The following is a 24,084-nucleotide window of genomic DNA, read 5'->3' on the forward strand; positions in this document are numbered from 1 at the left end:
ATTATAAATGTCGTTCGCTTTATCAATGGGCTGAAGGCAGACCTAAATGGCAAAGGGTGTTTCTTCCTACACCCCGTCAAATTTTATCTCGTATCCCATCACAGGCTTCTGAAAATTTTAGTTTAGTGTGTTCCGGAGGGAAAGCAAAATCCAGTTTGATAGGGTGTTGGAAGAAATTTGATGGGGTGCAGGAAACATCCAATGGCAAATAATAACCATGCAATGCCAAATTTCATGGATCTGTAAATTCTTTACACAGAGAATAGAGGTGGAGTGGAGTGGACTCCACCCACACAATATTAACATTTTGACTATACAGAAAGTCTAATACTTTATGAACCCACAGACTATTGTATTACATCCATCGTGCCGGAAGGAAGCAAACTTTACATGCTAGTAAATTTTCCGGTTGACTTGAAAAAACTAATCATAGGGTCATAAAGATCTTGTTTTGCTTGCAAGCTTAAAATGAAGTCAACATGACCGTAGTTTTCAAGATAAATCACCTCCGGTGTGGATTGCAATTCCTTGAGTGTGTGCTGGAAATCGGCTATATCTGCTAAAGCATCGTTTCCACCGTAAGCCATCCACAGAGGCAATGATTTGGGTATACGGCTAAGGTCGAACTTTGGTGGTTTGAACTTGCCGTACTCTATCATGTTTTTTAGCTGTCCATAATCATATTTGCAAAAGGTTCCTTTTCGGATCACTGGTAAACAAACGAGGTCATCAGAGACAATCAATTAAGAAGAATAATGGCACATAAAATGAATATTGATTTCTAGACCAACAAAAAAATGTATTAAAAAGCCAGGGTGAAAGTAGGTAAACACTTGAAATGTCAATACAGAAATTTCTAACTAGAAGTTCAAACGACATGCTCTTGGAAATATTTAATAACATCACCTAAGCCTTCTTCCCACTTAGCAGGACCGGTTACACGGGCCATTAGATACCCTAATAAATTAAACATGTGATAAAAGAATTTCAGTGTACTCATCTGCTGGTTCGCCACCAGTTAAGAAGGAAGTGATGGCAGTGGCTAGTCAGTGAGAATTTTTGTACAGGTATGGTCTTTGGAAGGATTAAGAATGTCAAAAACATCATAAGCGTGTATCCCATGCTCGTAACGGAATATAGATAACCAAAAGAAGAAAATATAGCAGAACTTGCATAGCTAATCTACTAGTAAGTTTGTAAATAACAAGCACTACTTTGACGCATATTGCCCAGTATTACGAAGGTGATCAATACTATTCATCAAGAGGTAAACAATACTATCAAACAAAAATAAAGCAACAAAAATTATGATTGACTTTTAGACTAATTATCAAATTCATTTCCCTGGCTAATGTACACAACAAAACTTGTTTCCATAGTTCAGACTTATTTTCCAATATTTCGTATTCCATTCCTATAAAGGCCAGTTTAGCTATTTGGCATCATGCAAATGCTATGATTATTATTAGACAGGATCAGAGGGTAGTCTCTGATGATAAGAAATACTCGTATACATAAGTAAGAACAACAACATTAACACATACTTGGGAATTGGAACAGAAAGAAAGTGCCATTAAAGGCTCAAATGAAGATAATGAAGCATACTCTGGAAAAGGTGGTTCAAGTTTTTGGTGGATGATGGATGAGGTTCTTGTTCAAGATAAAACTCCACACGTGACTCGTTGAAGCAACAATTCTTCCCTGTCATTTCATCAAAGTGTCTTGAGTAGAAGTATTTGTCAAAAAAGAAAGGAAAAAAACACAGCAAAACTATTCAAACTTGTAGAATGAACCAAAAGAGCAACTTCTCACTAAATTGGTCAAAATGACTTAACGAAATAGTTAATATGTTAGCAGACTACATCTATTAGCTCTAATAGAGAGAGAATATGCTTTCACAAGGCCATAAATGTAACCAGATCTGAACAGTTTAATCACCATATCGATTTTCAGGTAAGTTCAGAGAACAAAGAGCAGTGGCACGAATTATTTTTAAGTGAAGATAGTTTTCAAGCTGATACAACAATAGAATAAAGACACTTAATTGGGTCATTTTACTCTGCTATCTTATCCTTGAAAACTTTCTCTATCCTGATTATATGATTTTGGTGCATCTCAATAACAGATAATGGCATAACGCACATAAGAATTCCCACACAAAATCCGAACGCAATACACTGAGATACAAATTCAAATTCATACATGACAATAATTTAATAATTCCAACTTTCAATTACCAAACTGATAATTTTGTGATTAGTAAAAATAAAAAATTAGATAGTTGTAAACTTTCACACTCTGACTCTCCGGCAAAGCATGTCTCTTGCTACACAATATTGACAAAACAAGATAAACATAATAATTTAGAGCATTATGAAACAGAAAAGCAAATGAGAAATTGATAGAAACAAACTTCATTCTACAAATGGCATGAAAATAGGAGAAGAAATTGTCTTAGAAGAGTTTTCCCTCGACGCAGTGTTTCCTCTTCCACACAATCTTCGTAATATGCTTTGGATGAATCCTTCCATCCTCATTCCCACTATTTAACAAACAGATATCTTCTGACAAACTCTCCCCGACTATTCGTCGCATCCCTTCTGTCCCAACACAGAGGGCTCACCCCCTTCATGCTCTAGACTAGAGGATGCAGATTTCACATAACATCCAACTCAATGATCCATCAATTTAAACTGAGTAGGCAGACAAAGTTTACGAATGCAGAAATTTGCAATCTTTTATTTGGACCAAGTTGAACTCCCTCGCAAACTCAGAAGTGTTTCAAATTATAAGTTCCTAACACTTGGACATAGAAAGTATCATGGTTGCTGTGACAAATCAACTTATCTTAACTAAGTACTGACACTTTAATGAGGTATGGGCGGAAAAAAGATTGAGAAATCCTTTCAAGATGCATAAAGAAAGCAATTGTCTTTGCCTTTCCATGTCATACACACTCGTCTATTTATGAATCAGAGAGACAAGATGACTCAGCTCCACCAATGGATAACTAGACAAACGTACGACAGATCTAACAGAAAACAAAGAAATCAATCCATTTTACTTTTAGTCCTCCCACCGACAATGGTATCAGAGAACTCCACGATGTGGAGAATACTATTTGGATAGAACAGACGGTTTAGCTCTATCAAAGACACAATAGAGTGGAGTTGTCATAATTGAATAAGCCAATAACATTCTCAACAAACAGCTAAGTTCAGCATAAAAATTCACAGCCGAGCTCGTGAACTCTGAATCACATACTTCTCTGAAATTAAGAATCATAGACTGAGCCAGTGTGAAAGACATGAACCTGTTATGGATGAGAGCATGTTATTGCAACTTAGGCGGGTATCGCATAAGGAAACCAAGAGATTGGCCCCCCATTCGCTGAAAAAGAAATGAGAAACAATAAATTGAACATTTGCTAAACTAAAATTGATGAACACAAGAAAAAGAAAAGGAGAAAAATGTAAAAAAACCTTTTGAAGTTTAGTTGATGAATACCCATGGAAAGAATCACCTGAGAAAAACCAGTAATCATATCACGGACCATTTCTACAGTAAAACTTAATAGAACAAGCAAGAAATACCTTATCAATGTGCATTTTAACCATTCTAAGTACAAGAGGTGCACTGGTATGATCCAAGTATGATATTGGAGATAGAAGAGCTGCTGCCTCAACCTTTTCTACTATCTCCGGTTGAGTGAAGGCAGCAAAAGATATAATTGTCCCCTATGAAGCACGGGAAACATAAAAAACATATGCTATATAACAACCCCTAAATAACAAGTGAAAAGGACAATGTCAACAATAATAAGTACCTGCGAATGCCCAACTACAAATATCTTTGAGTTTGTTAGTGAATTGATGTAATTGATCATTTCTGCAACATCATACAGGGCTAATTCCTGCCAGCTCCAATCCCAGAATTTCTATAAAGGAATCAAACCCAAGCAGAATTGGTCACACATCACAGACAAGGTGAAATGTATTACAAACTTAACTAAATATTTCAGTACCGAACTTCCAATGATAAATTTTCTGTTTTATCAAATACATCCTTTGTCACTCTATATAAAAAAGAAGAGTGCCTCTCCTTTCATCTTAATGTTTCTCTAATGGTTTACATTTATGAAAAACATCGGCTCCATTTGATGAAAATAATAAAACAAAAAAATTATCACAAACAAATAACTGACACTCAACGAATTTTATAACGCGAGGGATGAGATAAACTATGCACCTTATTCTTCTCCGACAAAGATATATGCCCATGGCTCCAACGTGTTCCACGCACATTTCCTACCCAAACATCAAAACCATGATCTGCAAGTATGAAGCCAAGTGATTGGTCGGGAGTGTTTAGAAACCATGCGTCACCAGCCTGATCGCATCGACAAAATCACTGCTTAGATTCAATCAAACATTTTAAAACTAAAAAATGAGTTCCTCACCAACAAGTGTTAGAGAACCATCCTCTTAAAAAAGTCAAAGGTTAAAACGTGATACAAATGTATCGACCTGAATATATCCTAAGTAGTCCTCAAGGTAATAACGATATAAGTTAGCTCTCAAGCATTGAACATCAATCGTTTCAGTTCCTAAACTGATATACTTTACTAACTTTAGATACTTGGGAGCCTACTTAGAATGATTTGCAGGAGTCAATGAACTACTTGCATAATTCTTTTTTACCATAAAAGAACCCCGTAGGAGAGTGGGTAATAATCTGAGATTAAATTGAGGGTTTATTCATTTCAAATTTGGTTGTAAAGAAGAAAAGTTTACAACTATCCCAAACACAGCCCAAGAACTGTGCAAATATAGAACTGAACTGCAGTTACAAAACCATTTGGAAACTTCCTAGACATCAAATCAACCACCGAGCCTTTTGGATCTTCAGCAGTAAAAGAGAAAAAAAAAATTAAACAGTGGAGACTTATAACAGACCATGAAATCCTTGAGTCAAAAGCAAATCGAGTCCATATGAGAAACAGAATGGGGAAATTAAAAACAAAAAATTTAAATTGGATGTGATCGACAGAAGCAAGCAAGCAAGCACCATATTGCAGTTGAGTCAACGCATTTATTACATGAATTGCGTGGAAAGCGAATAGTAAAATGAGGAAGTGACCATGAATAAGCCATGCAGAAGCAGAACCGGAGGACCTCGTTCTCCACGGTTCCCAAGACGAAGAGAAGAAGAAGAAGAAGATACGCGCTGAAGACCTAACAAGAACCCGTCCTTCGTTTGAGTCTGAGAGTAACAAAACAAACAAAGGAGTTGGTCATTCAATTTTCAGATTAAATGAAAAGAGAAAAGGAATATGCTATGACGATGGAAAAGTCAGAAGAAGTTTATTCAGAAGAGAAAGATTGTAGGTACCGTATATTCGGAACAGGGGTAACCGGAGGGGATAATGAGCTCTTGGCACAGCGTGGGTTGCTGTTTCTGGTGGCTACCACCGCCGTCGAAGCTGAGAACGAGGTTTCCATTTCCGAAGAGTATGGAGAGTGTTATGGCGAGAGTGAGGAAGAACCTCTGAATCCCCATCATCCCCCAAATGCATCCACCTGTGGTCCTCTGCTCTGCTGCAACTCTCACTCATATATATTGCTTCTAGGTTCGACCATTCACAATCAACCACGCGCCCCTCCCAGCGCGTTTTTCTCAGAACTTGCAGGTAAACTGTAAGAAACATCGCAGCTCTCAACTCAGAATCATAACTGTTTATCAGTCTGTCTCAATGATACGTGCCACAGGGTTAACGTATCATTCGCTCTCTACATCTTCATTTTTAATTTTTTACAGCTAAAATATTGTTTTTTATATTTAAAATATATTCAGTTTAATTTCTTGATTTTTGAAAACATTATTTTTTTAGCCTATACAGTTTAAATTGGTAAAACTAAAATAATTAGCTATATATCTAAAATAAATTTTCATTAAATGATGTAAACATCCATACAAAATTCAATTTTTTTGAATATTAAGGACTTTGGTATATTTCAAACATACAACTGTACAGATAAGAAATTAGGTGTTGGGAATTTCCGTTGGTTGCAATTGTGGAAGCATATTGATAACGGAAGTTTCATGGAATGGAAAAATGTACTAAGAAAGAAAGGTTTTGGGCAGCCAACAAAATTACCATTTACCATAACCCACGCGCACTTGAAAGCAGTGAAGAAGGATTCAATATGTTATCCAATTATCTTATCCATCATATTCGTCTTCATTTGTTAATATTATAATAAATTAGAAAAACTTCTTTTTTTAACAACTTTTCATGATAATTTTTTAAAAATTGTCAAAAGTGGCAGTTTTGATTGATACATTTAAAATATTTTTTATAAAATAATTAAAACGAACCAATAAATTTTTGACATGTGGTTATTGTTAAAAAATTGTTAATTTTTACTTGTTATCATATCATGATACAGTTGCTAAAATGAACCAACAGCGTCAATAGCACTGTGTATATTCTACCAACTGTTACGTGTATATACAGGACTCTCTTTTATTGGTTCATGTGTTTTACTTGTGGACCCGCTTCAGAAAAAAATTATGTCCTCTTTTTATTTCTTTTAGAATAATAAAATTAAAAATATTTATTTTTTCTCCTTCCTTCTACTTTTTCTCAGTCGCGTTTGTTTGGGTGAGCATAAAAATGTCCTGGGAGGGAAAGAGAATTCTTTTAAAAAAATTTATTTTTTCATTGCTTTCAATCATTTTTCTCTTTAAACATATTACATAAGTGATGTAAAACTTTATATTATGTATTAGGCTGACAAATCATATTGATATTAACATTATTAATAAAAAGGTAATTTATAAATATTTTCTTTTTTCAATTTATCTGAATTTTCTTTTCAGAATAAAATTATAAAAAGCTAGCTAATTCAGGACTACTGATCCATAACTAATAATTATGTACCTAGATGATTTTCAATTATATTAAATAATTATTTAGTAAAAATACTACACAGTATCATTTTAAAATTCAGGACTCAGATATTGAAAATCAAAATATTTAACTAGCCAAATGATCGAATCATTTATTGATCCTTTATATGGATACACATTTAGAACATCCTCATTAAATTTAAAACAATATACAATCTTGGAGGTATCTGAACAACCACATTAAATTTAAGAAAGAAAATCAGTATTTGAATATGTGACCTCCAGATCACAAGACAGCTATCTGGTTATTGCACCAAAACCTGTCCCCTAGAAAATGCAAACTATCTGTGTCTGGTAACATGAGATTTACTGAACCATATGTTGCATCCTGGTGATGTAAATATTTTAGGCACTTGAGGTTCCTAAAGAAAATATATACATATATGATGTATCAAGAGCATGAAAGTTTAAGCAAAATTAATCTAAACCATGAAATTCAATCAACTAGGATTAGTCAAGATTAACAGTCCTCATTTCCTCTGGAGTTACCTGATATGCTCCCTCTAAATAACTTCTTGACCACCAAAATCTTAATTTTGGAACTGCTGCTTTTGATGCCATGAAAACCGAATAAAATGAGTTCTGAACTTTTCTATTTATGAACCAGAGAGGAAAGGAACCTCTGCTAGAGTTGGTAGGGAGATGTTGAGTTTATAAAGTGCTAGATAGGCAACAATACCAGCAGCATAACCTGCAAAAGCAAAGCCACTGATCTGCAAAAAAGTAGATAAATAACTTCTGTTATGAAGTACATACAAACATTTTATCATGTCAAATTATCATGATGTCTGATGTGTACAGTAGGAAATACCTTTCGGAAGTACCAAAAGAAGTCAACCTTTTCCATCCCCATGAACGCAACTCCGGCAGCTGAGCCAATAATTAACATGGAACCTCCAGTTCCGGCACAAAATGCAATCAATTGCCAGAACTCAGAATCTTGAGGGAAAGAGACGACATCATACATTCCCATTGTTGCAGCAACCAATGGAACATTGTCTATTACTGCAGATATAAGACCAATACTACTTGCAATCAGTTCAGTGCTAGCAACATGTGCATCAAGGTAATTTGCTATTTCTCGAAGAATCCCTGCTGCCTCCAAGCTGACAAACACGAATGGTAAAATTGGTAAAATAAAACCAGTTAACATGAATAAATTAGAAATTTCAAGATGTCAGGTAATCACAGTTCATGCAAAATAAAAAGTTTTTCTCGTTCATAACAATAGAAGGTAAACCGGGCAATATATCATCTTTCCAGAAGGACTACTGTTGGGAAGTCCAACTATACTTTTGGGGTTTCAAAGTTATGTTTGATTAAGTTTTCTATGAACACTTGTATAAGAAGCAAACAAGAAGAGAAAAAGTTTATCTTTTACAAGTTAAAATCAGTTTTTGAAAAGGCTAAATTGGATAGCTTTTACAAATTGGTTTAAGGGAGAAGTTTATTTTATTTTTTTCTACTTTCTGGATAAATTTATCCAAAGTCACGGCAAGTCCTCTTCTATTGAAACGGACATGCTGACATTTTTTTCATTGATTTATATGCATGAACACTCGGAAATAGTCTAAAACTTATCACATCAGAAAAATTTCCTCATTACCTGCTAACGGACAATAGAATTCCCAGGAAGAATAGTATTCCTTGAGTGTCTATCCTTGAGAGAGCCTGTGGTACTTTTAGCTTCTGCCTTTCAGATTCGCCGTAATGGATTGCATCTGTGAGGATCCAAAGCACACCGAGTCCCAGCAGCATTCCCATGTAAGGAGGCAAACCTGTTAGTGCCTTGAAGACTGGGACAAAAATCAAAACTCCTAAACCAACTGAGAAAACAAGCTGTCCTCGAGGAGCAATTTGTTCAGATGCCAAGACATTGGGAGAATTTTGTCCCTTCCCGTTAACTTCGCTGAGCAAAAGAACAAAAACTAACATTATCTGAACTGTAACTTGTCAGAGCTTAATCTCTATTCAAAATAATCGACCTTTATGCATGACTTTTTGTTGTGTAAATAGAGTACCTAGTCAGAGACATTAGAGCCAGTGGAACAGCCAGAGAAACTGCTGAAGGTACAAATAAACCCTACAAGTAAAGAAAATGCAATTTTATATACACTCGTTCATTCTGCATTGCACTTAGATGAATCCAAGTGTTCTTCATGAAATCAAAGATCAGTAACAAAAAATCACACGGGAACAAATATCCAACAGATAACCTTCATTGTTTGAACTGTAGATATTTGGCCATGTATCCACAGCATAGTAGTTGTAACATCACCGATAGGAGTCCATGCACCCCCAGCATTTGCTGCTATTACAACAACAGCTCCAAGAATCCTGCCAACAGAATCCAAATCAACAGCCTGATGATTTGATAAGGTGTAGCCAAACCACGGAATAGTTGGAGAATTCTAGAAATTGCAAACTTAGAAGATTTATTCACTCTCTAAACCTTATGCCCTCAAAAACTTTTCTTCTTGTAAAATATCACTAAATACAGATTGCAGATTTATACAAGGCTAACACGATTTCATATCATCTATGAATCACAAGCACTAGGAGGAACTAATAAAGTAAAAAGCTTAAGATTCATTCCAGGATGAAAAATTGTCCAGATCCCTCAAATGAGAATTGATCATTTTTAAGACAATGAAAAAAAAAAAAGCAATAGTGTTGCAGTATAAAATTCCCCACGAAGGAGCATAGCTGTCAAGCTTATAAATCTAGTGATTGAAACCTTAGGCAATGCACGATGAACCTTCCCAGTCTATCAATACTGTTGTATTTTAGAAAATATGGTCTCCTTTAATACTTCACCTCATGGCTTGAACATTATACTAGAAGTTAACAAAATAACACACACTTACTTTCGGTATTCAGATGGAGGTACTAATTTCCGCAATAGGGAAACCATAACTATGGTAGATGTAAGGTTGTCTAGAACTGAACTGAGAAAAAACGTAACAAATCCAATCTGCAAATTGAACTTAATGTGTCAAATTCTGTTGTTGAGACAGAATAATTAGAGATACAAATACAGAAGATTTAGAACTTAGAGTTGGGGAAGGGGGATTTAGAGCTTGTCTGGTTCAGTTTATTTTAAAAAATAATTGGTTTTTAATAAACTTTTGAGAGCTTTAAACAAACAATTATTTTCCAAAAGCAATCAAGCAGCAAACGTGCACCAAGCCTTTGGCAATTTTTTTGTTTGTGATGTCTTTTATTCTTTCAAAATGCCAACATTTATAAGGATCAAAACTTGACAGATTGTTGATATTATGCAGCCTAATTGGTACAGCATCTTTCTGTGAAAAGGAGCTCTTCAATCTGAGTCCTTTCCTTCTGAGTGTATCATCAAAATTTCACCACAAACTATAGTGTTCAACAATTAACGTAATCATATTTCCAAGAACTCTCAATTTGCAAAGAATCTGTAGGAAGCCTTTTTAGTAGGAATGGCCATGCAGGCACAAAGTAGCGAAAGAACTCACCACCCAGAGGAGGAGGCGCGGATTTCGGGTTGTTATATTGTCAGTAACCAGCTTAAATCCTTGATGAGAATCAACAATCTCAACAATGGTCATTGCACCAAGCAAGAAAAATACTATTTCACTGACTTCCGCAGATGCATGTGTAAGCTCTGAAACAGCTATATCAGTTGAAGGAGCCTATATACAAATCCATACAATTAAATAGAAAATAGCAGTGGAAAATCCAATCAGTAGAAAGAAAGAAAGAGGAAGATAAAAACCGACTTCAAACATATACATATAAACAGACCAGGGACTGGACATGTTGAAGTTCAGCAAGTAAAGGGGTATTGGGATATAATTGAGGCGAGCAAATATTGTCAAGTCACAAGTGTCTATAGCTAACAAATCAGCGGACAAACTACCATTTATTAAGTGGTTGTATTCTGGGATACCATCACTAAGGAGAGAGCAACTATAGGGTCTGGAAATTACATTTTTTCTACATATTATGTGCATCAATAGCTACCAAAAAAATGTAATCCCCATATGAAAAAACTTCAAGGTAAAATGTATTGTGTAGTTTGAATCAAACCAACTTACATTCCTCAGGTCAAGAAAGTCCCCCTGAATGTTATAATATTTTCAGAGACTGTTGTATTTGGATAACCAGAGTTAGACCCTTTTCTGACGTGTGAAAAGTTAAGGGGAAGAGGGAGATTGTCCCCATTTACCTAATTCTAGCTTTAAATTATTACTAAGGTTAGGGGATGGGAGGAGAGCAACTCCTTATTTTTGTATCAAAATATACTGGATGAGCTGAGAAAAGCAATTTAGGTTCAAAAGCAATATGAAAACATAACATCCTTTAGTTCACAATTGAATCTGTGCTTCTACATAAAGGCAGGATATGGAAGGGTCATACTTTTGAACATAATGGTACTGGTGCCGTGCCACATGCATAGAAATTGTCCTTCTTTTAATCCTTGTTAGTGACTCCTTATCTTTTCCAGAGATGATTAGATGAACACTAAACAATCACTAAGAAAAAAAGTGTGTATGGGTATATGGACCAGACACTTGAGGATCTCTTTTCAATTGTAATTTACACATATGCATATACGGGAGTGGATGCATCAAGTGAATTCACACTGTTTAGTGCCCTACACATTATGAAACAAACAGCAATCTAAATCTCAAAAGTATGACAATGGACACATTAAATCCAGACTAACTCGAAAGTAAAAACAAAAGAAATGTGGACATTTACCCCTAGACTCCGTATCACCCATAAGCCTACAGCCATCACCAGTCCCACGCCACTTTTATTGAAGGCTAGAGATTCTTCAAAAATGATCCCTGCATATCCTAGTACAAATAGCAAAGCCATAGCAAGATCCTGCAGTCCAATGTCATAGAAAACGAATAACTATTACAATATGCATATTTAGAAACATTTTCCCAAAAAGCGTGTACTTCATTGTGAAATGAGCAGCATAAAAATTAGGATAAACTAAGAGAGGACATTGATGAACCTGATTGGTGGCCACCCAAGAATGGTTAATTGCCACTGCCCCAGTTGCAGCTGCTCCTAATATTGCTACAGCTTTGAGAGAATCGGTCTTAGGCTGGTAGCTTTCTTCAAACTCTTGCGAGCTTGTTTCATCGAGTGAACAGAGGGGATCGCAACTTCCAGATTCCGGTGTCAAGTTCTGATACCGTTTTATAAGTGAAGAGCAGTGTGAGCATTATTAACATATAGAAGCAGTTTCTCTAACCTTGTAACAGAACGAATGTGCACTCTTTCCAGATGCACATGTAAACTGACTGAATCACCAAAATTAACCGTTTGATTTTATATTTACTTTCTCTTTTAAGTTCACCCCACCACCATTTTTATTTATACTTTTTGAAAGAATTGGTCAATCCATTAGACACTACAGTGGTGAAGTTATCTCCTTGATAAAAAAAAAAGCCATCACATGAAAGAAACTAATTCTAAATAAAGACTATTGGAATTGAATATTCAATCAATCTACTGCAAATTTCGATCTTTCATGGAAAAGTGAGGTACCCTTGACCCAGATTATGCACCCCAGCATCAGATATCCAATATCGTAAACTATAAAAACAGTGACAAAAAGGGTACTGCTAGAAACTTGGTTACTCGGTCATACAGAAAAGAAGCCTGAACCTGTGGCGGTGAACTTTGTTGAGTCTGAAACGAAGAAGATGTAGGATCCCTGGCCTTATCTTCAGCACGTGCCAATACATTGTGACGGAGCAAAGTGGGAATTGTAGCCGTTAATCTGGTTCTGCCAGAAGAAGAGCCAAAGAAGGGCGAAGGTTCAACAGTGCACAGACCATGTAGGGGAAGTTTGGAGTTGCGCAAATTCTGGAACATGGACAAGTGTGTCCCAATTGAAAACGTCGCCATTCGAGCAACACAACCAAATGGATGTTCTTCCTCACAAAATGAGATTACAAGGCAACAGAGTGAGGGTTGGTCAATGGAGTTTCATGAGTACCAAAAATAACATTATTACCTGATTATGTTTTGTTTTTCCTTCAAATTCTTTATAACCTTTTTTTATTCCAAGAACAAGAACCATGATTTTAACATATTCTAGGTGCATTAGCCTTGCTCGGTCGCAATGCCAGATATTAATTTTTAAATTTCAAAAAATACAATTTTTACGGTTACAGAATTATTGTTAATTACCAAATTTTAACATCATAAGTTTATCTCCTTTTTTCAATTATGTATTTTCCATATTCAAATGATAACACTACTTAAAAAATCAAAAGTCTAATTTTGCTCAAAGAACCAATATATCATAAAAAGAATGTTAGTTTATAAACTTAATTGACAATTTAAGAGTTTAGTTACACTTTTCAACTCTTTAATTAAAACTATCTAGTTTCATTTGGGAAACAATTATGAATAAACTACTTTTAGTTTTCTTACATTAGAACGTGACATTTAAAAAATAGAATTATCTTCTTTATATTTTATTATTCCAATTACTTCTTTATATATATATATATATATATATATATATACACACACCGTGGTGTAAACAAGAAAAAGAAAATCATTAAAGAGGCCACGTGGGACTCAAAGGAGTGTGAATGAATGGTTATGGCGTGGAACAAGTATGAGCCACTGACAGCTTCAAACAAAAGCGAGAGATAAACATTAAAGTCTGTAAAATCCGGCACCGCACAACTGAGATAGTTGCAATTCACCACCATGGCACTTGTTCAACCCTCTGCTTCTCTTGCTCTCTCTGTTCGTGGTAATCTCTCTCATCACTTTTTCCTTTAGTCAGAAGCAGTATCAAGTTCAATTTCTAACACGGTTAAAATGTGTCGCAGATGCATTTGTTTTCACTGCACCAAAATACCCTTCCACCGCTCACTTTCCTCATAGGAATTTGATTACAACTCGAGCATCATTCATCGCTGGTTCCCCACTGTGTAAGTCTTCTACTTCCCGTGGTTTCTCTTAATAATATCTGCTTACTTTATAATACGAAAACTGCATTCCGTTATGCCCGTGTGACTGAAACCCTTTTCGATGATTACTTCCCTTGACTTCAAAATTGAATGCTCCGGTAACTTGGCGATCTTGCTTCTTCCTTCTTCCTTTTTTCAGATGTTATTCCAACCAAAAGATTTTTTTTTTTCTTTGTATCAGTTTGTTGAGATTCAGGATACATTAGAACTCTTTGTGGGGTAGTCTACCTTAGAATTTCATAGTATGCGGGCTGCGAATTGAACGAAAACATGCTCATAAAATTTTGCAGTAGGAGGGTTACTATATGCCTCTGCTTCCTCTGTTAATACTTAACATATTTTTTGGACCGTAGACTTAATTTTAGCCGTTGAGTTCGTTCTACTGCGAAATCTGGTATTTTCTATATTTTGAAGATCTCATTAGTTAAGCCTGTGAAATAGCTAATTTGAAGCAACAGTGGAAGATGGTAATGCTAATGCACAAATGCTATCTGAAACTATTGCTTTTTATTTTTATTTTTTATTTGTTATAAACTTGCAACATTGTTGCACATCTGTAAAGCTTCTTATTTTAGATAGACTGTATGAGTTAAGCCTGGGAACTAGCTTATTTGAAGCAGCTGTAAAAGATGGTAGTGATACAAATGCTATGTAAAACTGTCGATGCATTCATTGAGGATTGTTGCCTTTCTTTTCTTTTTGGTTTTGCCACTTTCTTCTGGTCAGTTCTTAAATTGTCCTAAAACTCTTTTAAAGCTGGGAGCTTGGATGTGTAGTTTCATTCATGTGTTTATGACGCAAATGATGTTATTTTCTTCCTTTAATGGGTTTGGGGGGAGAATAAAACTAAAGTAATTTTGAAATAAAATAAGGTCCCTATTGCACGGCTAAGTATTGTTTGACTTGCATCTAGTGATTCGAAGGAATCATGGAAGGAAACCCACATGCAAAGCAATGCCTGTTTCGATACGATGTGAGCAAAGCACCCAGCAAGGGAACAGTTTGGATGTGTGGCTAGGCCGGCTAGCCATGGTTGGCTTTGCAGTAGCCATCACTGTTGAAATTGCCACTGGGAAGGGACTCCTAGAGGTATGATACAGTATACTCTGTGTAGTAACCAGTGGATTATTACTTCAGGCATGACTTGGACCGCTAGCACTTGTCTACATCTTTGATTCATGGTCCAATTTATCATTTTCATCAAATGATTAACCCTTTTTATAACCTCCACACCTGTCAAAAGTTTACTTTGATGTTCTGAATGTAATATGCCTAATTTTTATCTCTCTTTTTCCCTAAATTTATTGTGTTTATGACATCCAGTAAATTCAGCTGAAGTGTTTGGAAAAAAATTAATAATCTAATGTTGTCAACAGTTCATGGTGTTTTAAAACATTCAAGTTCACATTCATGGTTGTGAGTTCACATACATTTCTGATGAATCTTAAACGAAATAGAACTATTTAAAGTTTTGAGCTTCAAAGTGAATGCAACTCACTGAAAACTTAGATAAGTTTACAGAGGTCAATACTCCTCACTCCTCTTTCTACCTCCCCTTCACCCATTCTAAAATAATATTATGATACATATGTTGCAAAAGGAATAAAAGTATTTTTGTACCTTGATTTTGCAGAACTTTGGACTAGCAACGCCCCTTCCTACAGTTGCCCTCGCAGTAACAGCACTTGTGGGTGTCTTGACAGCAGTTTTTATCTTCCAGTCAGCCTCAAAGAATTGATCACATATTTAGACTCGTTGTGCTTGTTGTAAATTATGAAGCTCAGAGGTTTCGTTTGTTGGAGATAAAATGTCATCATTCTTTTCTGTATTATTTGATGAAAAAAATTAATTGGCATTGAAGCCTGAAAAGTCACAACTGTCAAAGTATGACAATCCACTTAGACGTGTCTATCAGATGAACTTTCTCACCATATAGATCAAAGTATAAAAGTTCTCTTTCTTCAGGTCCACTTTGCTTGCACAGTTCCATCGGTAAGAACATATCTCGAGTGGCAAAGAGGTTCTTAAACGAGTGTGAATGGAGGATTTGGTAGGTCTTCATTCATCTCAGGGATGAAAACAAGTCCGTAGAACCTAAAAGTAGGGAAAACAAAGCTGTCAAATACGATATCTAACTTATAAAAAGAGGGAGTGGGAAAGATAGCAGGGTCTCCTTTAGACTTCCCTCACATTGAATGCCAGTGATAATGTGTTCTGTGATGGATCAGGTTTTAATTTGTTGATTAAAGAAAATAGAAACGGAGCATTGAATTGATTGGCTATTGAACAATTTTTCGAACAAGGAAACCTGACATGATCCTGGCCATATTTCCTTTAACAAATATTAACCACAGTTATGCACATCATTAACTCCCACCCACAGATGGCCTTCCTAGTTTTAAACAAACATTATCTAATACCAGAAAGGAAAATACTTTTCTGAACAATTTTTAAAATCCTCACCAGTCAAAGGTGGTGGCGAAAAATGAATTTGAAACGTTAGATGCATCAGTTATCGAACGATAGTCCCAATCTCAATTTGAAACAGTTTTTCTCTTCTTGTTAGGAAACTTCAATGTTCGTTAAAAACATTATATATGTGAGAAGTTTCATCTGTTCGTAACCCACAAACAAGTCACTTACCACAGTTAATTATTGGAATGTTAATTTGAGTCCCACGTTAGTTACAAGTATGCAAGAGAACAACCTATAAGAAAAGAAAACTCACAAATTTATTATTTTAAGATTTTAAATTGAATGTGGTATCATATTTCTTTATATGGATTTATTCATTCATTGACAATTTTTACTTTGAAAATATTGGTTTCGTCAAACACTTTGAAAAGTTTGTCATCATTGGTCAAATGGTTTGTTTGTTGTCTAATCTTTAAACATTAACTTAATGTGTCTTTCACACCACAACAAATTATGTAAGTGGGAGAAAAATAGAAGTATTATGGAGATGACAATCTATATGAGAAAGATTCGTCAAAGACGTTGTGTATAGAGGCTACAAGTACTGTTGTACTTTTGTTGAATAGGTTGTGAACCAGAGTTTTAAATAAGAAAACTCTATTTAAAAGCTAATTTGGGTTCAAACCTTTAAATATTTGAAAATCTTTAGCTGTATTTGTTTCCTTTTTGTTCCACAGGTTAAAGAAACAAATTTGACAAACAGGCTGAACCCAAAGTTTTCATCATCACTTCCAAAGCTTGCAGAATTTTCCAATCACATAATGCTAAACCCCTTGTAAGTAGAGATGTCAAATTCATGGAAGATAAAAAAATGAAAATGGAAAGAAATAATATGGAAGCAACCACTAGAAATCTCAAGGTTTCTTGATGATGATGATGACATTCCTGTCAAAGGTATAAAAAATTTATCTGAGATAAACTGTGGGTATCTTAAAAAATGTAGAATTTAATGAAAGTTGTCAAGGATAACAGTGAAATAAAGCTACGTAGGAAGAGCTCAAAATGGTACATGGGAGATGGTAGAAAACCCTCAACACAAACAACCTATAGGATTTAAATGGACTTATAGAATTAAACATAATGCAAATGGTTCTATAAACAATACAAGGCACAATCAAAGGATATGCTCAAGTGTTTGGGATACTTTGGAAACTTTTAATCCTGTTACAAACCTTTATAAGATCAAAATGTTGTTTCTTTTGCATGCACACAAATGATGGAATATCTACATTTAAATGCAAAGTCTACATTTTTAAATGGTTATTTGTAGGAAGAGATATTTGTAAAGCAACCGGAAGGATTTACAGTTAATGAACAAGAAGACAATGTGTGAACATCGATGCCTCTTATTCTCTTAAGTTTAAACTTCATGGATAGTGACTAGGCAAGTTGTGTTAATGACATGAGAAGCTCGTGTGGTTGTTGTTTTTCTTTTGGTTTTCGTGTTTTTTCTTTATGTCTTAAGTAGAAAGATGTTATAGCTCAATCAAGTATAAAAACAATATGTAGTAGTTGCTACTACTGCAGTGAATCAGACTTTTTGAATAAAAAATCATGACAGATTTACATGTGAAACAAGAGGATAGTAAACAAATTTTCGTGGATAATCAAGCTGCAACTTCGGTTGACAATGATCCCGTGTTTCATGAAAAAATTAAACATTTTAAGGTAGATCCTTTTGTCCTAATAGAATTTCAAAAATGAGAAGTGAAATTACTATACTGCAAAAACAAATAATCAAAGTACTAACATTTTAACCAAAGTTCTTCTAAAAGCTAAATCCAAATACTTGAGACAAAAACTCAAAAGTTTATAGTTCCAAAATCAAAGAAGAGTGTTTGAAACTAATTAACAACCAGAATATATTATATTTATTTGTTATTTTATGCTAAATAAAAGTTATGTTAATTGTTATGAATAAAAATAATCCTGTCATTTAAGCATTATTTTTATTAGTTATTATCTGATAACTTTCGATACTTTTTTCTATTTTACTCATGTTATATAAATACATTAATTTTCATATAAGTAAAGCATGCCTTCTACTCATACAATTTCTCATAGAAAAATCAATGAATTGTTGTGAGAGTAGTTGACTTTGGTGACCAACTCATGAGTCCTAAAATGGATTGGGTGAGGAATGAGTCCTAAAATGCAAGAGTATAAATTATGTTAAAAGGATTCACAATTGAGAAGAAATTTATTATGAGTTAAAGTCCTATTAGATAAAAGTACACAAGAAGGATGACATATAAAGAGAAAATACCTAAAACCTGTTTCACTATTTTAGATTGAAGAATGTCATGATTCATTATATGAATTTGTTTATAAGTTATATGACCCAAATCTCTTCAATATCTCCCAACACTAATATCCAAATAGTGAGTAATTACAATAGACATCGATTTTGCATTCATAATTCGAGGACCTAATGTTTTACATAAGTAATATGAATATGGAAAGACCTTCCAAAAAAAAACAGATAATTTATAGCAGCCAGACAAAAACTAAATTTCCATAGATTGTAGTCCAGTTGAAGCCTTTGATTTCTTCTTCTTCTTGGATCCATTTTTGTTCACTTTTTTCTTAGGCTGTTCTTCTACAACTGGTTGTGTCTTCTGCAAGTAATGCTGAATCGCGGACAGGGGATCTGCTTGAAAACAAGGATCCTTAAGAACAGCAGAAACTCGATCTCTTTCCCTCAACCTAATGAACAAGCACAATGGGTTACAAATACAATTATACATATCAAATGAGAAGTTGGCAATGCAATATTGAATGATGATGAGAAACACTCACACCAACGTCTGCCTTGATTTACAATTAAGTTTGGAGTCATTCTGACGACCTGGTTTCTTTGATGCCCTCACCTCAGGAAGGGACTCTAAAAGTGAAGATAGATTATATGCCTTCAATTTATTTTGCCGTCTTTGTTGTTTGCTCTTTTTCTGATAGAAGACCACAACATTTAATAAAATCAACAACATTAATAAAATTGATAAAAGTACTGGAGCATGTATCTCTCAAAAAACATGATTCAGTTGGTACAACAGCACAGCAATCATATCTTCAGGACATAAGAGATAAATCATTAGTTCAAGATAGTTCATAAGAGATATTACCTTGGAACACAGAAGTGTATAAAGTCTTCTTTTAAACAGAGAAAACATAAAAATATTATGCTTTTATAAAATTCTATTGATATCAAATATAAACAGTGCCTTGTAAATCAATATTAGACAGCTAACCAATACATGCAGTGCCTTGAAAAACAACATTATCACCACATACTTTCAAAGAGTACAAATGATTTCTAAAAAATGAAACTAAGAAACTCCTGTTACTGATTATTAGTTATATTAATTGATACTACTCAGTTGGTTTCCATTACACTCTTAGCAATACATATAGCTCCCTCATGTTTCATCATTTTTTATTTTAATCAACATTACAAGCAACCTATGGAACTCCTCTCAATGTTATTTGAGTTCTGTCACTTCTTGTCAAATCACATGGGTTTTAATTGCACACCAAACAATATTTTGATATCCTCTGAATATTTCTTTCAGAAAAACTAAAAGAACGCTTAATTATGAGTGTGAGAGAGAGAGGAAAGAGTGCCCAGTTATTTGTACAGCACAATACAGTTTTTAAGCCATTACATTAAAACCTATACCAAAGCAATTGAAGTCCTTCCACAGTTCAATCAATCCAACTTGAGACCATAATAACAGAGTTGAAATAAAATTCTCACCTTCGAAATAGACTTTTGGACACTCAAGGAGGCAACAGCATCTTTCACCTCTGCAATAACAAATGGGATTCCATCAGAAAGGGTTGAAACTTAAGAACGGAAATTGACAGGTAACACCAGCAAATCAAACAGATACAACAATACCAAACATTTTATTTAATTTTCTCAATAAACTTATTAAATAGTTTTTGCTGTATTATTAAAAAAAATAGAAAAAGCAATCAGAAATTAATCCCGGAACATACTGGAATAAAATTGGAGCTTCTTCTCGTAACTGTGGTCAGACTTTGAATCAGACCTGTACATGTGAGAACAGTCATTAGAAACTGAAACTACAAAAAGAAAAAAGAAAAAGGGAACATGAAGAAAGGGATAAAGAGGAAAGGTATTAACTTTTTCTTGCCCATTGCTGCAAAACAGATCGACGGTGTCGTTTTGGTGTTTAGAATCTCTCTCCGGTGAATGATCTCAACTCAACTCTGGGCTAGCGGCGCCAAATGATCTCACCACTGCAAAATGCACTTCAAATAGCAATTACTTCAGCATCACCATCCTATCATATGAAAACGGTGGAGTCGGGTCGGGTCGAGTAAGACCCTATTCATTACCTGACTAAAAAAAGGTTTAATCTGTTACTCTTGTAGGATCTATATTTAAAAAATATGTAAATTTTGAAAACTTGTAGATATTGATAAAAATATATATATAATTTTAAAATAAAATTAAAAAATATGTAAAATATAATATAAATAAAATTTTAATGTTAATTTACTTAAATTTAATAAATTATAATCAAATTTTATATAAAGTATACATTAAATTTTATTTTTTAAAATAACAAATATTTAGATATTATACTTATATCCAATCATTTTATAATATTAAAATATTTGTCATATATGACAATAATATCTACATATATCAACCATTTTTTTAAAATTTTAGGGTTAATATGTTTTTAGTCCTTATACTTTGAGACGATTTTGGTTTTAGTCCATTTTTAAATTATGGTACACAGTCCTTCAACTTTAGAAAATTCTGATTTTAGTCCTTTTTATCAAATTTTTTTAATTTTATTTATTGTTTCAAACACGTTTTATTATAGCATTTGGATTGTTTACACTATTTGAAACAACAAATAAAGTTAAAAAAAAATTAAAAAGGATTAAAACCAAAGTTTTCTAAAGTTGAAGGACTAAATTGTACCATAATTTAAAAATAGACTAAAACCAAAATCCCCTTAAAGTATAGAGACTAAAAACATATTTAACCCTAAATTTTATTCACCAAATAACATTTTTGTCATCAATTCTTGATTGTTAAAAAAATTGCATAATCAAACCCTTTATATAAAGCCACAACATATTTACATATACACCTTATTGGTACTTAGACCAATTTGATGAATCTAACTGTAACATTATTATTGCATGATGAAATTACTAGTGTTTAGCTTAACTGTTGTTTAATTGAAGTGTGATCTGGAAATAGGACATAATTGATTATAAAACTCACCATATTTTTTCAGACTATGTCTGCCTTCTTTGTTTCCTTAGTCTGCATCTAATGAAGGACAACAGTCAATAAAATATCAGAGAAAACCAAAATCAAAATTCCGTTGTAGTCTAGTTGGTCAGGATACTCGGCTCTCACCCGAGAGACCCGGGTTCAAGTCCCGGCAACGGAATATAGCTTTTATTAGTTGAAATATAATTTAGATTTAATGTCTTAGATCTTGAGTTTTTTTTTTTTTTTTAATTTGAAAAAAAAATATATGTAAAATATTTTTATTTTGTATAAACTGATTGCATAAGATTTTTTACACCATCAAATTTCTAAAAATATCCAATTTTAATGAAATCTTACATTAAGACTTAGAAAATCATATGAATAACGTTCTTTATGTAATGATTACACAGATTATACATGTAAGAAAAGGTAAAAAATAAAATGTATTTCGCTGTGTATATAATATGTGTTATAATTCTCTGCTGCAGGGTAAACAACCATAAAATAGGGTAATAGTAATATATAATGTGAATTTAACAATAATTGTTGTATAAATAAAAATAAATATAATTACTTTTTTTAGTTACATTTAGTTAGTGAACAAGGTAACAATTTTTTGTTGTGATGTTAAACAGGGTTTATTCTCAACAAATTACGTTATTTATTAAAAAGAATTATGATACCAGACAAAACTTACATTGCTACTAAAAAAATTAGGGTTAAATATGTTTTTAGTCCCTATAGTTTGAGGCGATTTTGGTTTTAGTCCCTCTTTCAAATTATAGTACAATTTAGTCCTTCAACTTTAGAAAACTCTGGTTTTAGTCCTTTTTACCAAATTTTTTTAACTTTATCTACTGTTTCAAACACGTTAAATTATAGTATTTGAATTGTTTACATTGTTTGACACATTTTTGCTCTAATGTTAACTGAGAAACGTGTTTGAAACCGTAAATAAAGTTAAAAAAATTTGGTAAAAATGACTAAAACCAGAGTTTTCTAAAGTTGAAGGACTAAATTGTACTATAGTTTGAAAGAGGGACTAAAACCAAAATCGCCCCAAAGTATAGGAACTAAAAACATATTTAACCCAAAAAATTATACACATAATAATTCCAACCAAAAAAAAGTAGAATAAAAGCAAAGGAAACGGTAGATCCAAACACCACTTATATGCATTAGTTAAAAATATATTAGAGTCATGCATGTAAACAGAACTACATATTTAATTGAAGTCAAAGATACAGATACAATCTCATTTAAAAATACATTCCTAGTCGTGCATGGGAGTACAATAAATTTAAGTACATAAGACGTGTTTTAAAAAATCACTTTTCAGCATGTTTTAAAAAAATATTTTAAAATCATTGAAACAAGAGATTTTTCACATGTGTTTTCAAACTTAAATTACTCATAAGCTAATTTCAAAAATTTATTTCCCTATGTAATTTTAGTGAAAAATTTCCCTCATTCACAAATATCCCAAACAGACCAAAAATACTTAAATAACTCTTAATACACATCAACTTAGATTATTTTATGAACACACTTTTATATAATTAATAAACAATTTACTTTATAAACAATTTTCTTTTAATAAATTTGTTTCTCTTAATATCAAGAATTTTAAGATGTACTAACATCTTCAAGAAGATGAAAGAAGTACGGTTAAATATGTTTTTAGTCCTTATATTTTGGAACGATTTTTGTTTTAGTTCATCTTTTAAACTAAGGTACAATTTAGTCATTCAACTTTAGAAAACTCTGGTTTTAATCCTTTTTACCAAATTTTTTTAACTTTATTTGCTATTTCAAACACGTTTCTCAGTTAACATTGAAGCAAAAATGTGTCAAATAGTGTAAACATTCCAAATGCTATAATGAAACGTGCTTCAAACAGCAAATAAAGTTAAAATTTTGGTAAAAAAGACTAAGACCGAAGTTTTTTAAAATTGAAGGACTAAATTGTATCTTAGTTTCAAAGAGAGACTAAAACCAAAATCACCCCAAAATATAAAGACTAAAAACATATTTAACCCAAAGAAGTATTATAATCATAGAAAGAAGACAGGAGTTTTAAAGAAAAAAGATTTTAGAGAAGAATGTTTATATAAAATAAAATTCATTTAAATGAAATTATATTTATAACTTTGACATTTTAATAATAAAATTTAAAATGATTTTCTACTCTTAACATATAGTCCAAGACTTCAAATATAGCACTGATAACATTTTTTTTATGAGAAACACCGATAAGATTTGTCACTACAAAATGATGAAAAAAACTAAGATATTAAACATCATTCTTAATTAAAAACCTTAAAACATTAAGATTGTGGATCTTCTAGTAGTATATTTTACTTAATATAAAACTTCAAGTTCACG

General features: G+C 33.2%; 4 protein-coding genes and 1 non-coding gene across 7 annotated transcripts; 2 read left to right on the top strand and 3 right to left on the bottom strand.

The window, feature by feature from the left end:
- Positions 1-202: 202 nt before the first annotated feature.
- On the bottom strand, positions 203-5,605 carry LOC106772208 (triacylglycerol lipase 1). Its single transcript, XM_014658451.2, has 9 exons — positions 5,392-5,605; positions 5,140-5,262; positions 4,249-4,389; positions 3,827-3,937; positions 3,594-3,737; positions 3,483-3,523; positions 3,314-3,390; positions 1,606-1,701; positions 203-709 (listed from the first exon to the last, which is right to left on the bottom strand). The coding sequence occupies exons 1-9, from the start codon at positions 5,560-5,562 to the stop codon at positions 387-389; spliced, it is 1,227 nt and encodes a 408-aa protein (XP_014513937.1). The 5' UTR covers positions 5,563-5,605; the 3' UTR covers positions 203-386.
- A 1,433-nt stretch (positions 5,606-7,038) lies between these two features.
- LOC106772674 (sodium/proton antiporter 2) lies at positions 7,039-13,024 on the bottom strand. Of its 3 annotated transcripts, XR_001376608.2 has the most exons (11): positions 12,637-13,021; positions 11,978-12,154; positions 11,713-11,841; positions 10,464-10,640; positions 9,840-9,946; positions 9,189-9,309; positions 8,994-9,055; positions 8,579-8,881; positions 7,784-8,078; positions 7,462-7,685; positions 7,039-7,334 (listed from the first exon to the last, which is right to left on the bottom strand). XR_001376608.2 is itself a non-coding variant. In XM_022785710.1 (10 exons), the coding sequence occupies exons 1-10, from the start codon at positions 12,877-12,879 to the stop codon at positions 7,624-7,626; spliced, it is 1,701 nt and encodes a 566-aa protein (XP_022641431.1). In that variant the 5' UTR covers positions 12,880-13,024; the 3' UTR covers positions 7,039-7,623. The 3 variants fall into 3 exon arrangements, 2 of the variants coding, with proteins under 2 accessions (XP_022641431.1, XP_014514704.1); XM_022785710.1 differs by having other exon boundaries at positions 7,039-7,710; positions 12,637-13,024; XM_014659218.2 differs by having other exon boundaries at positions 7,039-7,685.
- A 526-nt stretch (positions 13,025-13,550) lies between these two features.
- LOC106770857 (stress enhanced protein 1, chloroplastic) lies at positions 13,551-15,931 on the top strand. Its single transcript, XM_014656688.2, has 4 exons — positions 13,551-13,741; positions 13,821-13,922; positions 14,875-15,050; positions 15,595-15,931. The coding sequence occupies exons 1-4, from the start codon at positions 13,696-13,698 to the stop codon at positions 15,697-15,699; spliced, it is 429 nt and encodes a 142-aa protein (XP_014512174.1). The 5' UTR covers positions 13,551-13,695; the 3' UTR covers positions 15,700-15,931.
- A 2,787-nt stretch (positions 15,932-18,718) lies between these two features.
- Positions 18,719-20,762, bottom strand: LOC106771517. The gene is made up of 5 exons (XM_014657509.2): positions 20,584-20,762; positions 20,436-20,488; positions 20,191-20,240; positions 19,236-19,384; positions 18,719-19,142 (listed from the first exon to the last, which is right to left on the bottom strand). Exons 1-5 carry the CDS (start codon positions 20,595-20,597, stop codon positions 18,944-18,946), a joined length of 465 nt encoding a protein of 154 aa, XP_014512995.1. The 5' UTR covers positions 20,598-20,762; the 3' UTR covers positions 18,719-18,943.
- A 1,042-nt stretch (positions 20,763-21,804) lies between these two features.
- Positions 21,805-21,877, top strand: TRNAE-CUC. Its single transcript has one exon. It is a non-coding gene; the product is annotated as a tRNA-Glu (tRNA).
- The last annotated feature ends 2,207 nt before the right edge of the window (positions 21,878-24,084 follow it).

Source organism: Vigna radiata, chromosome 8, assembly GCF_000741045.1.
Source record: "Vigna radiata var. radiata cultivar VC1973A chromosome 8, Vradiata_ver6, whole genome shotgun sequence".
Classification (NCBI taxonomy): Eukaryota; Viridiplantae; Streptophyta; class Magnoliopsida; order Fabales; family Fabaceae; genus Vigna; species Vigna radiata.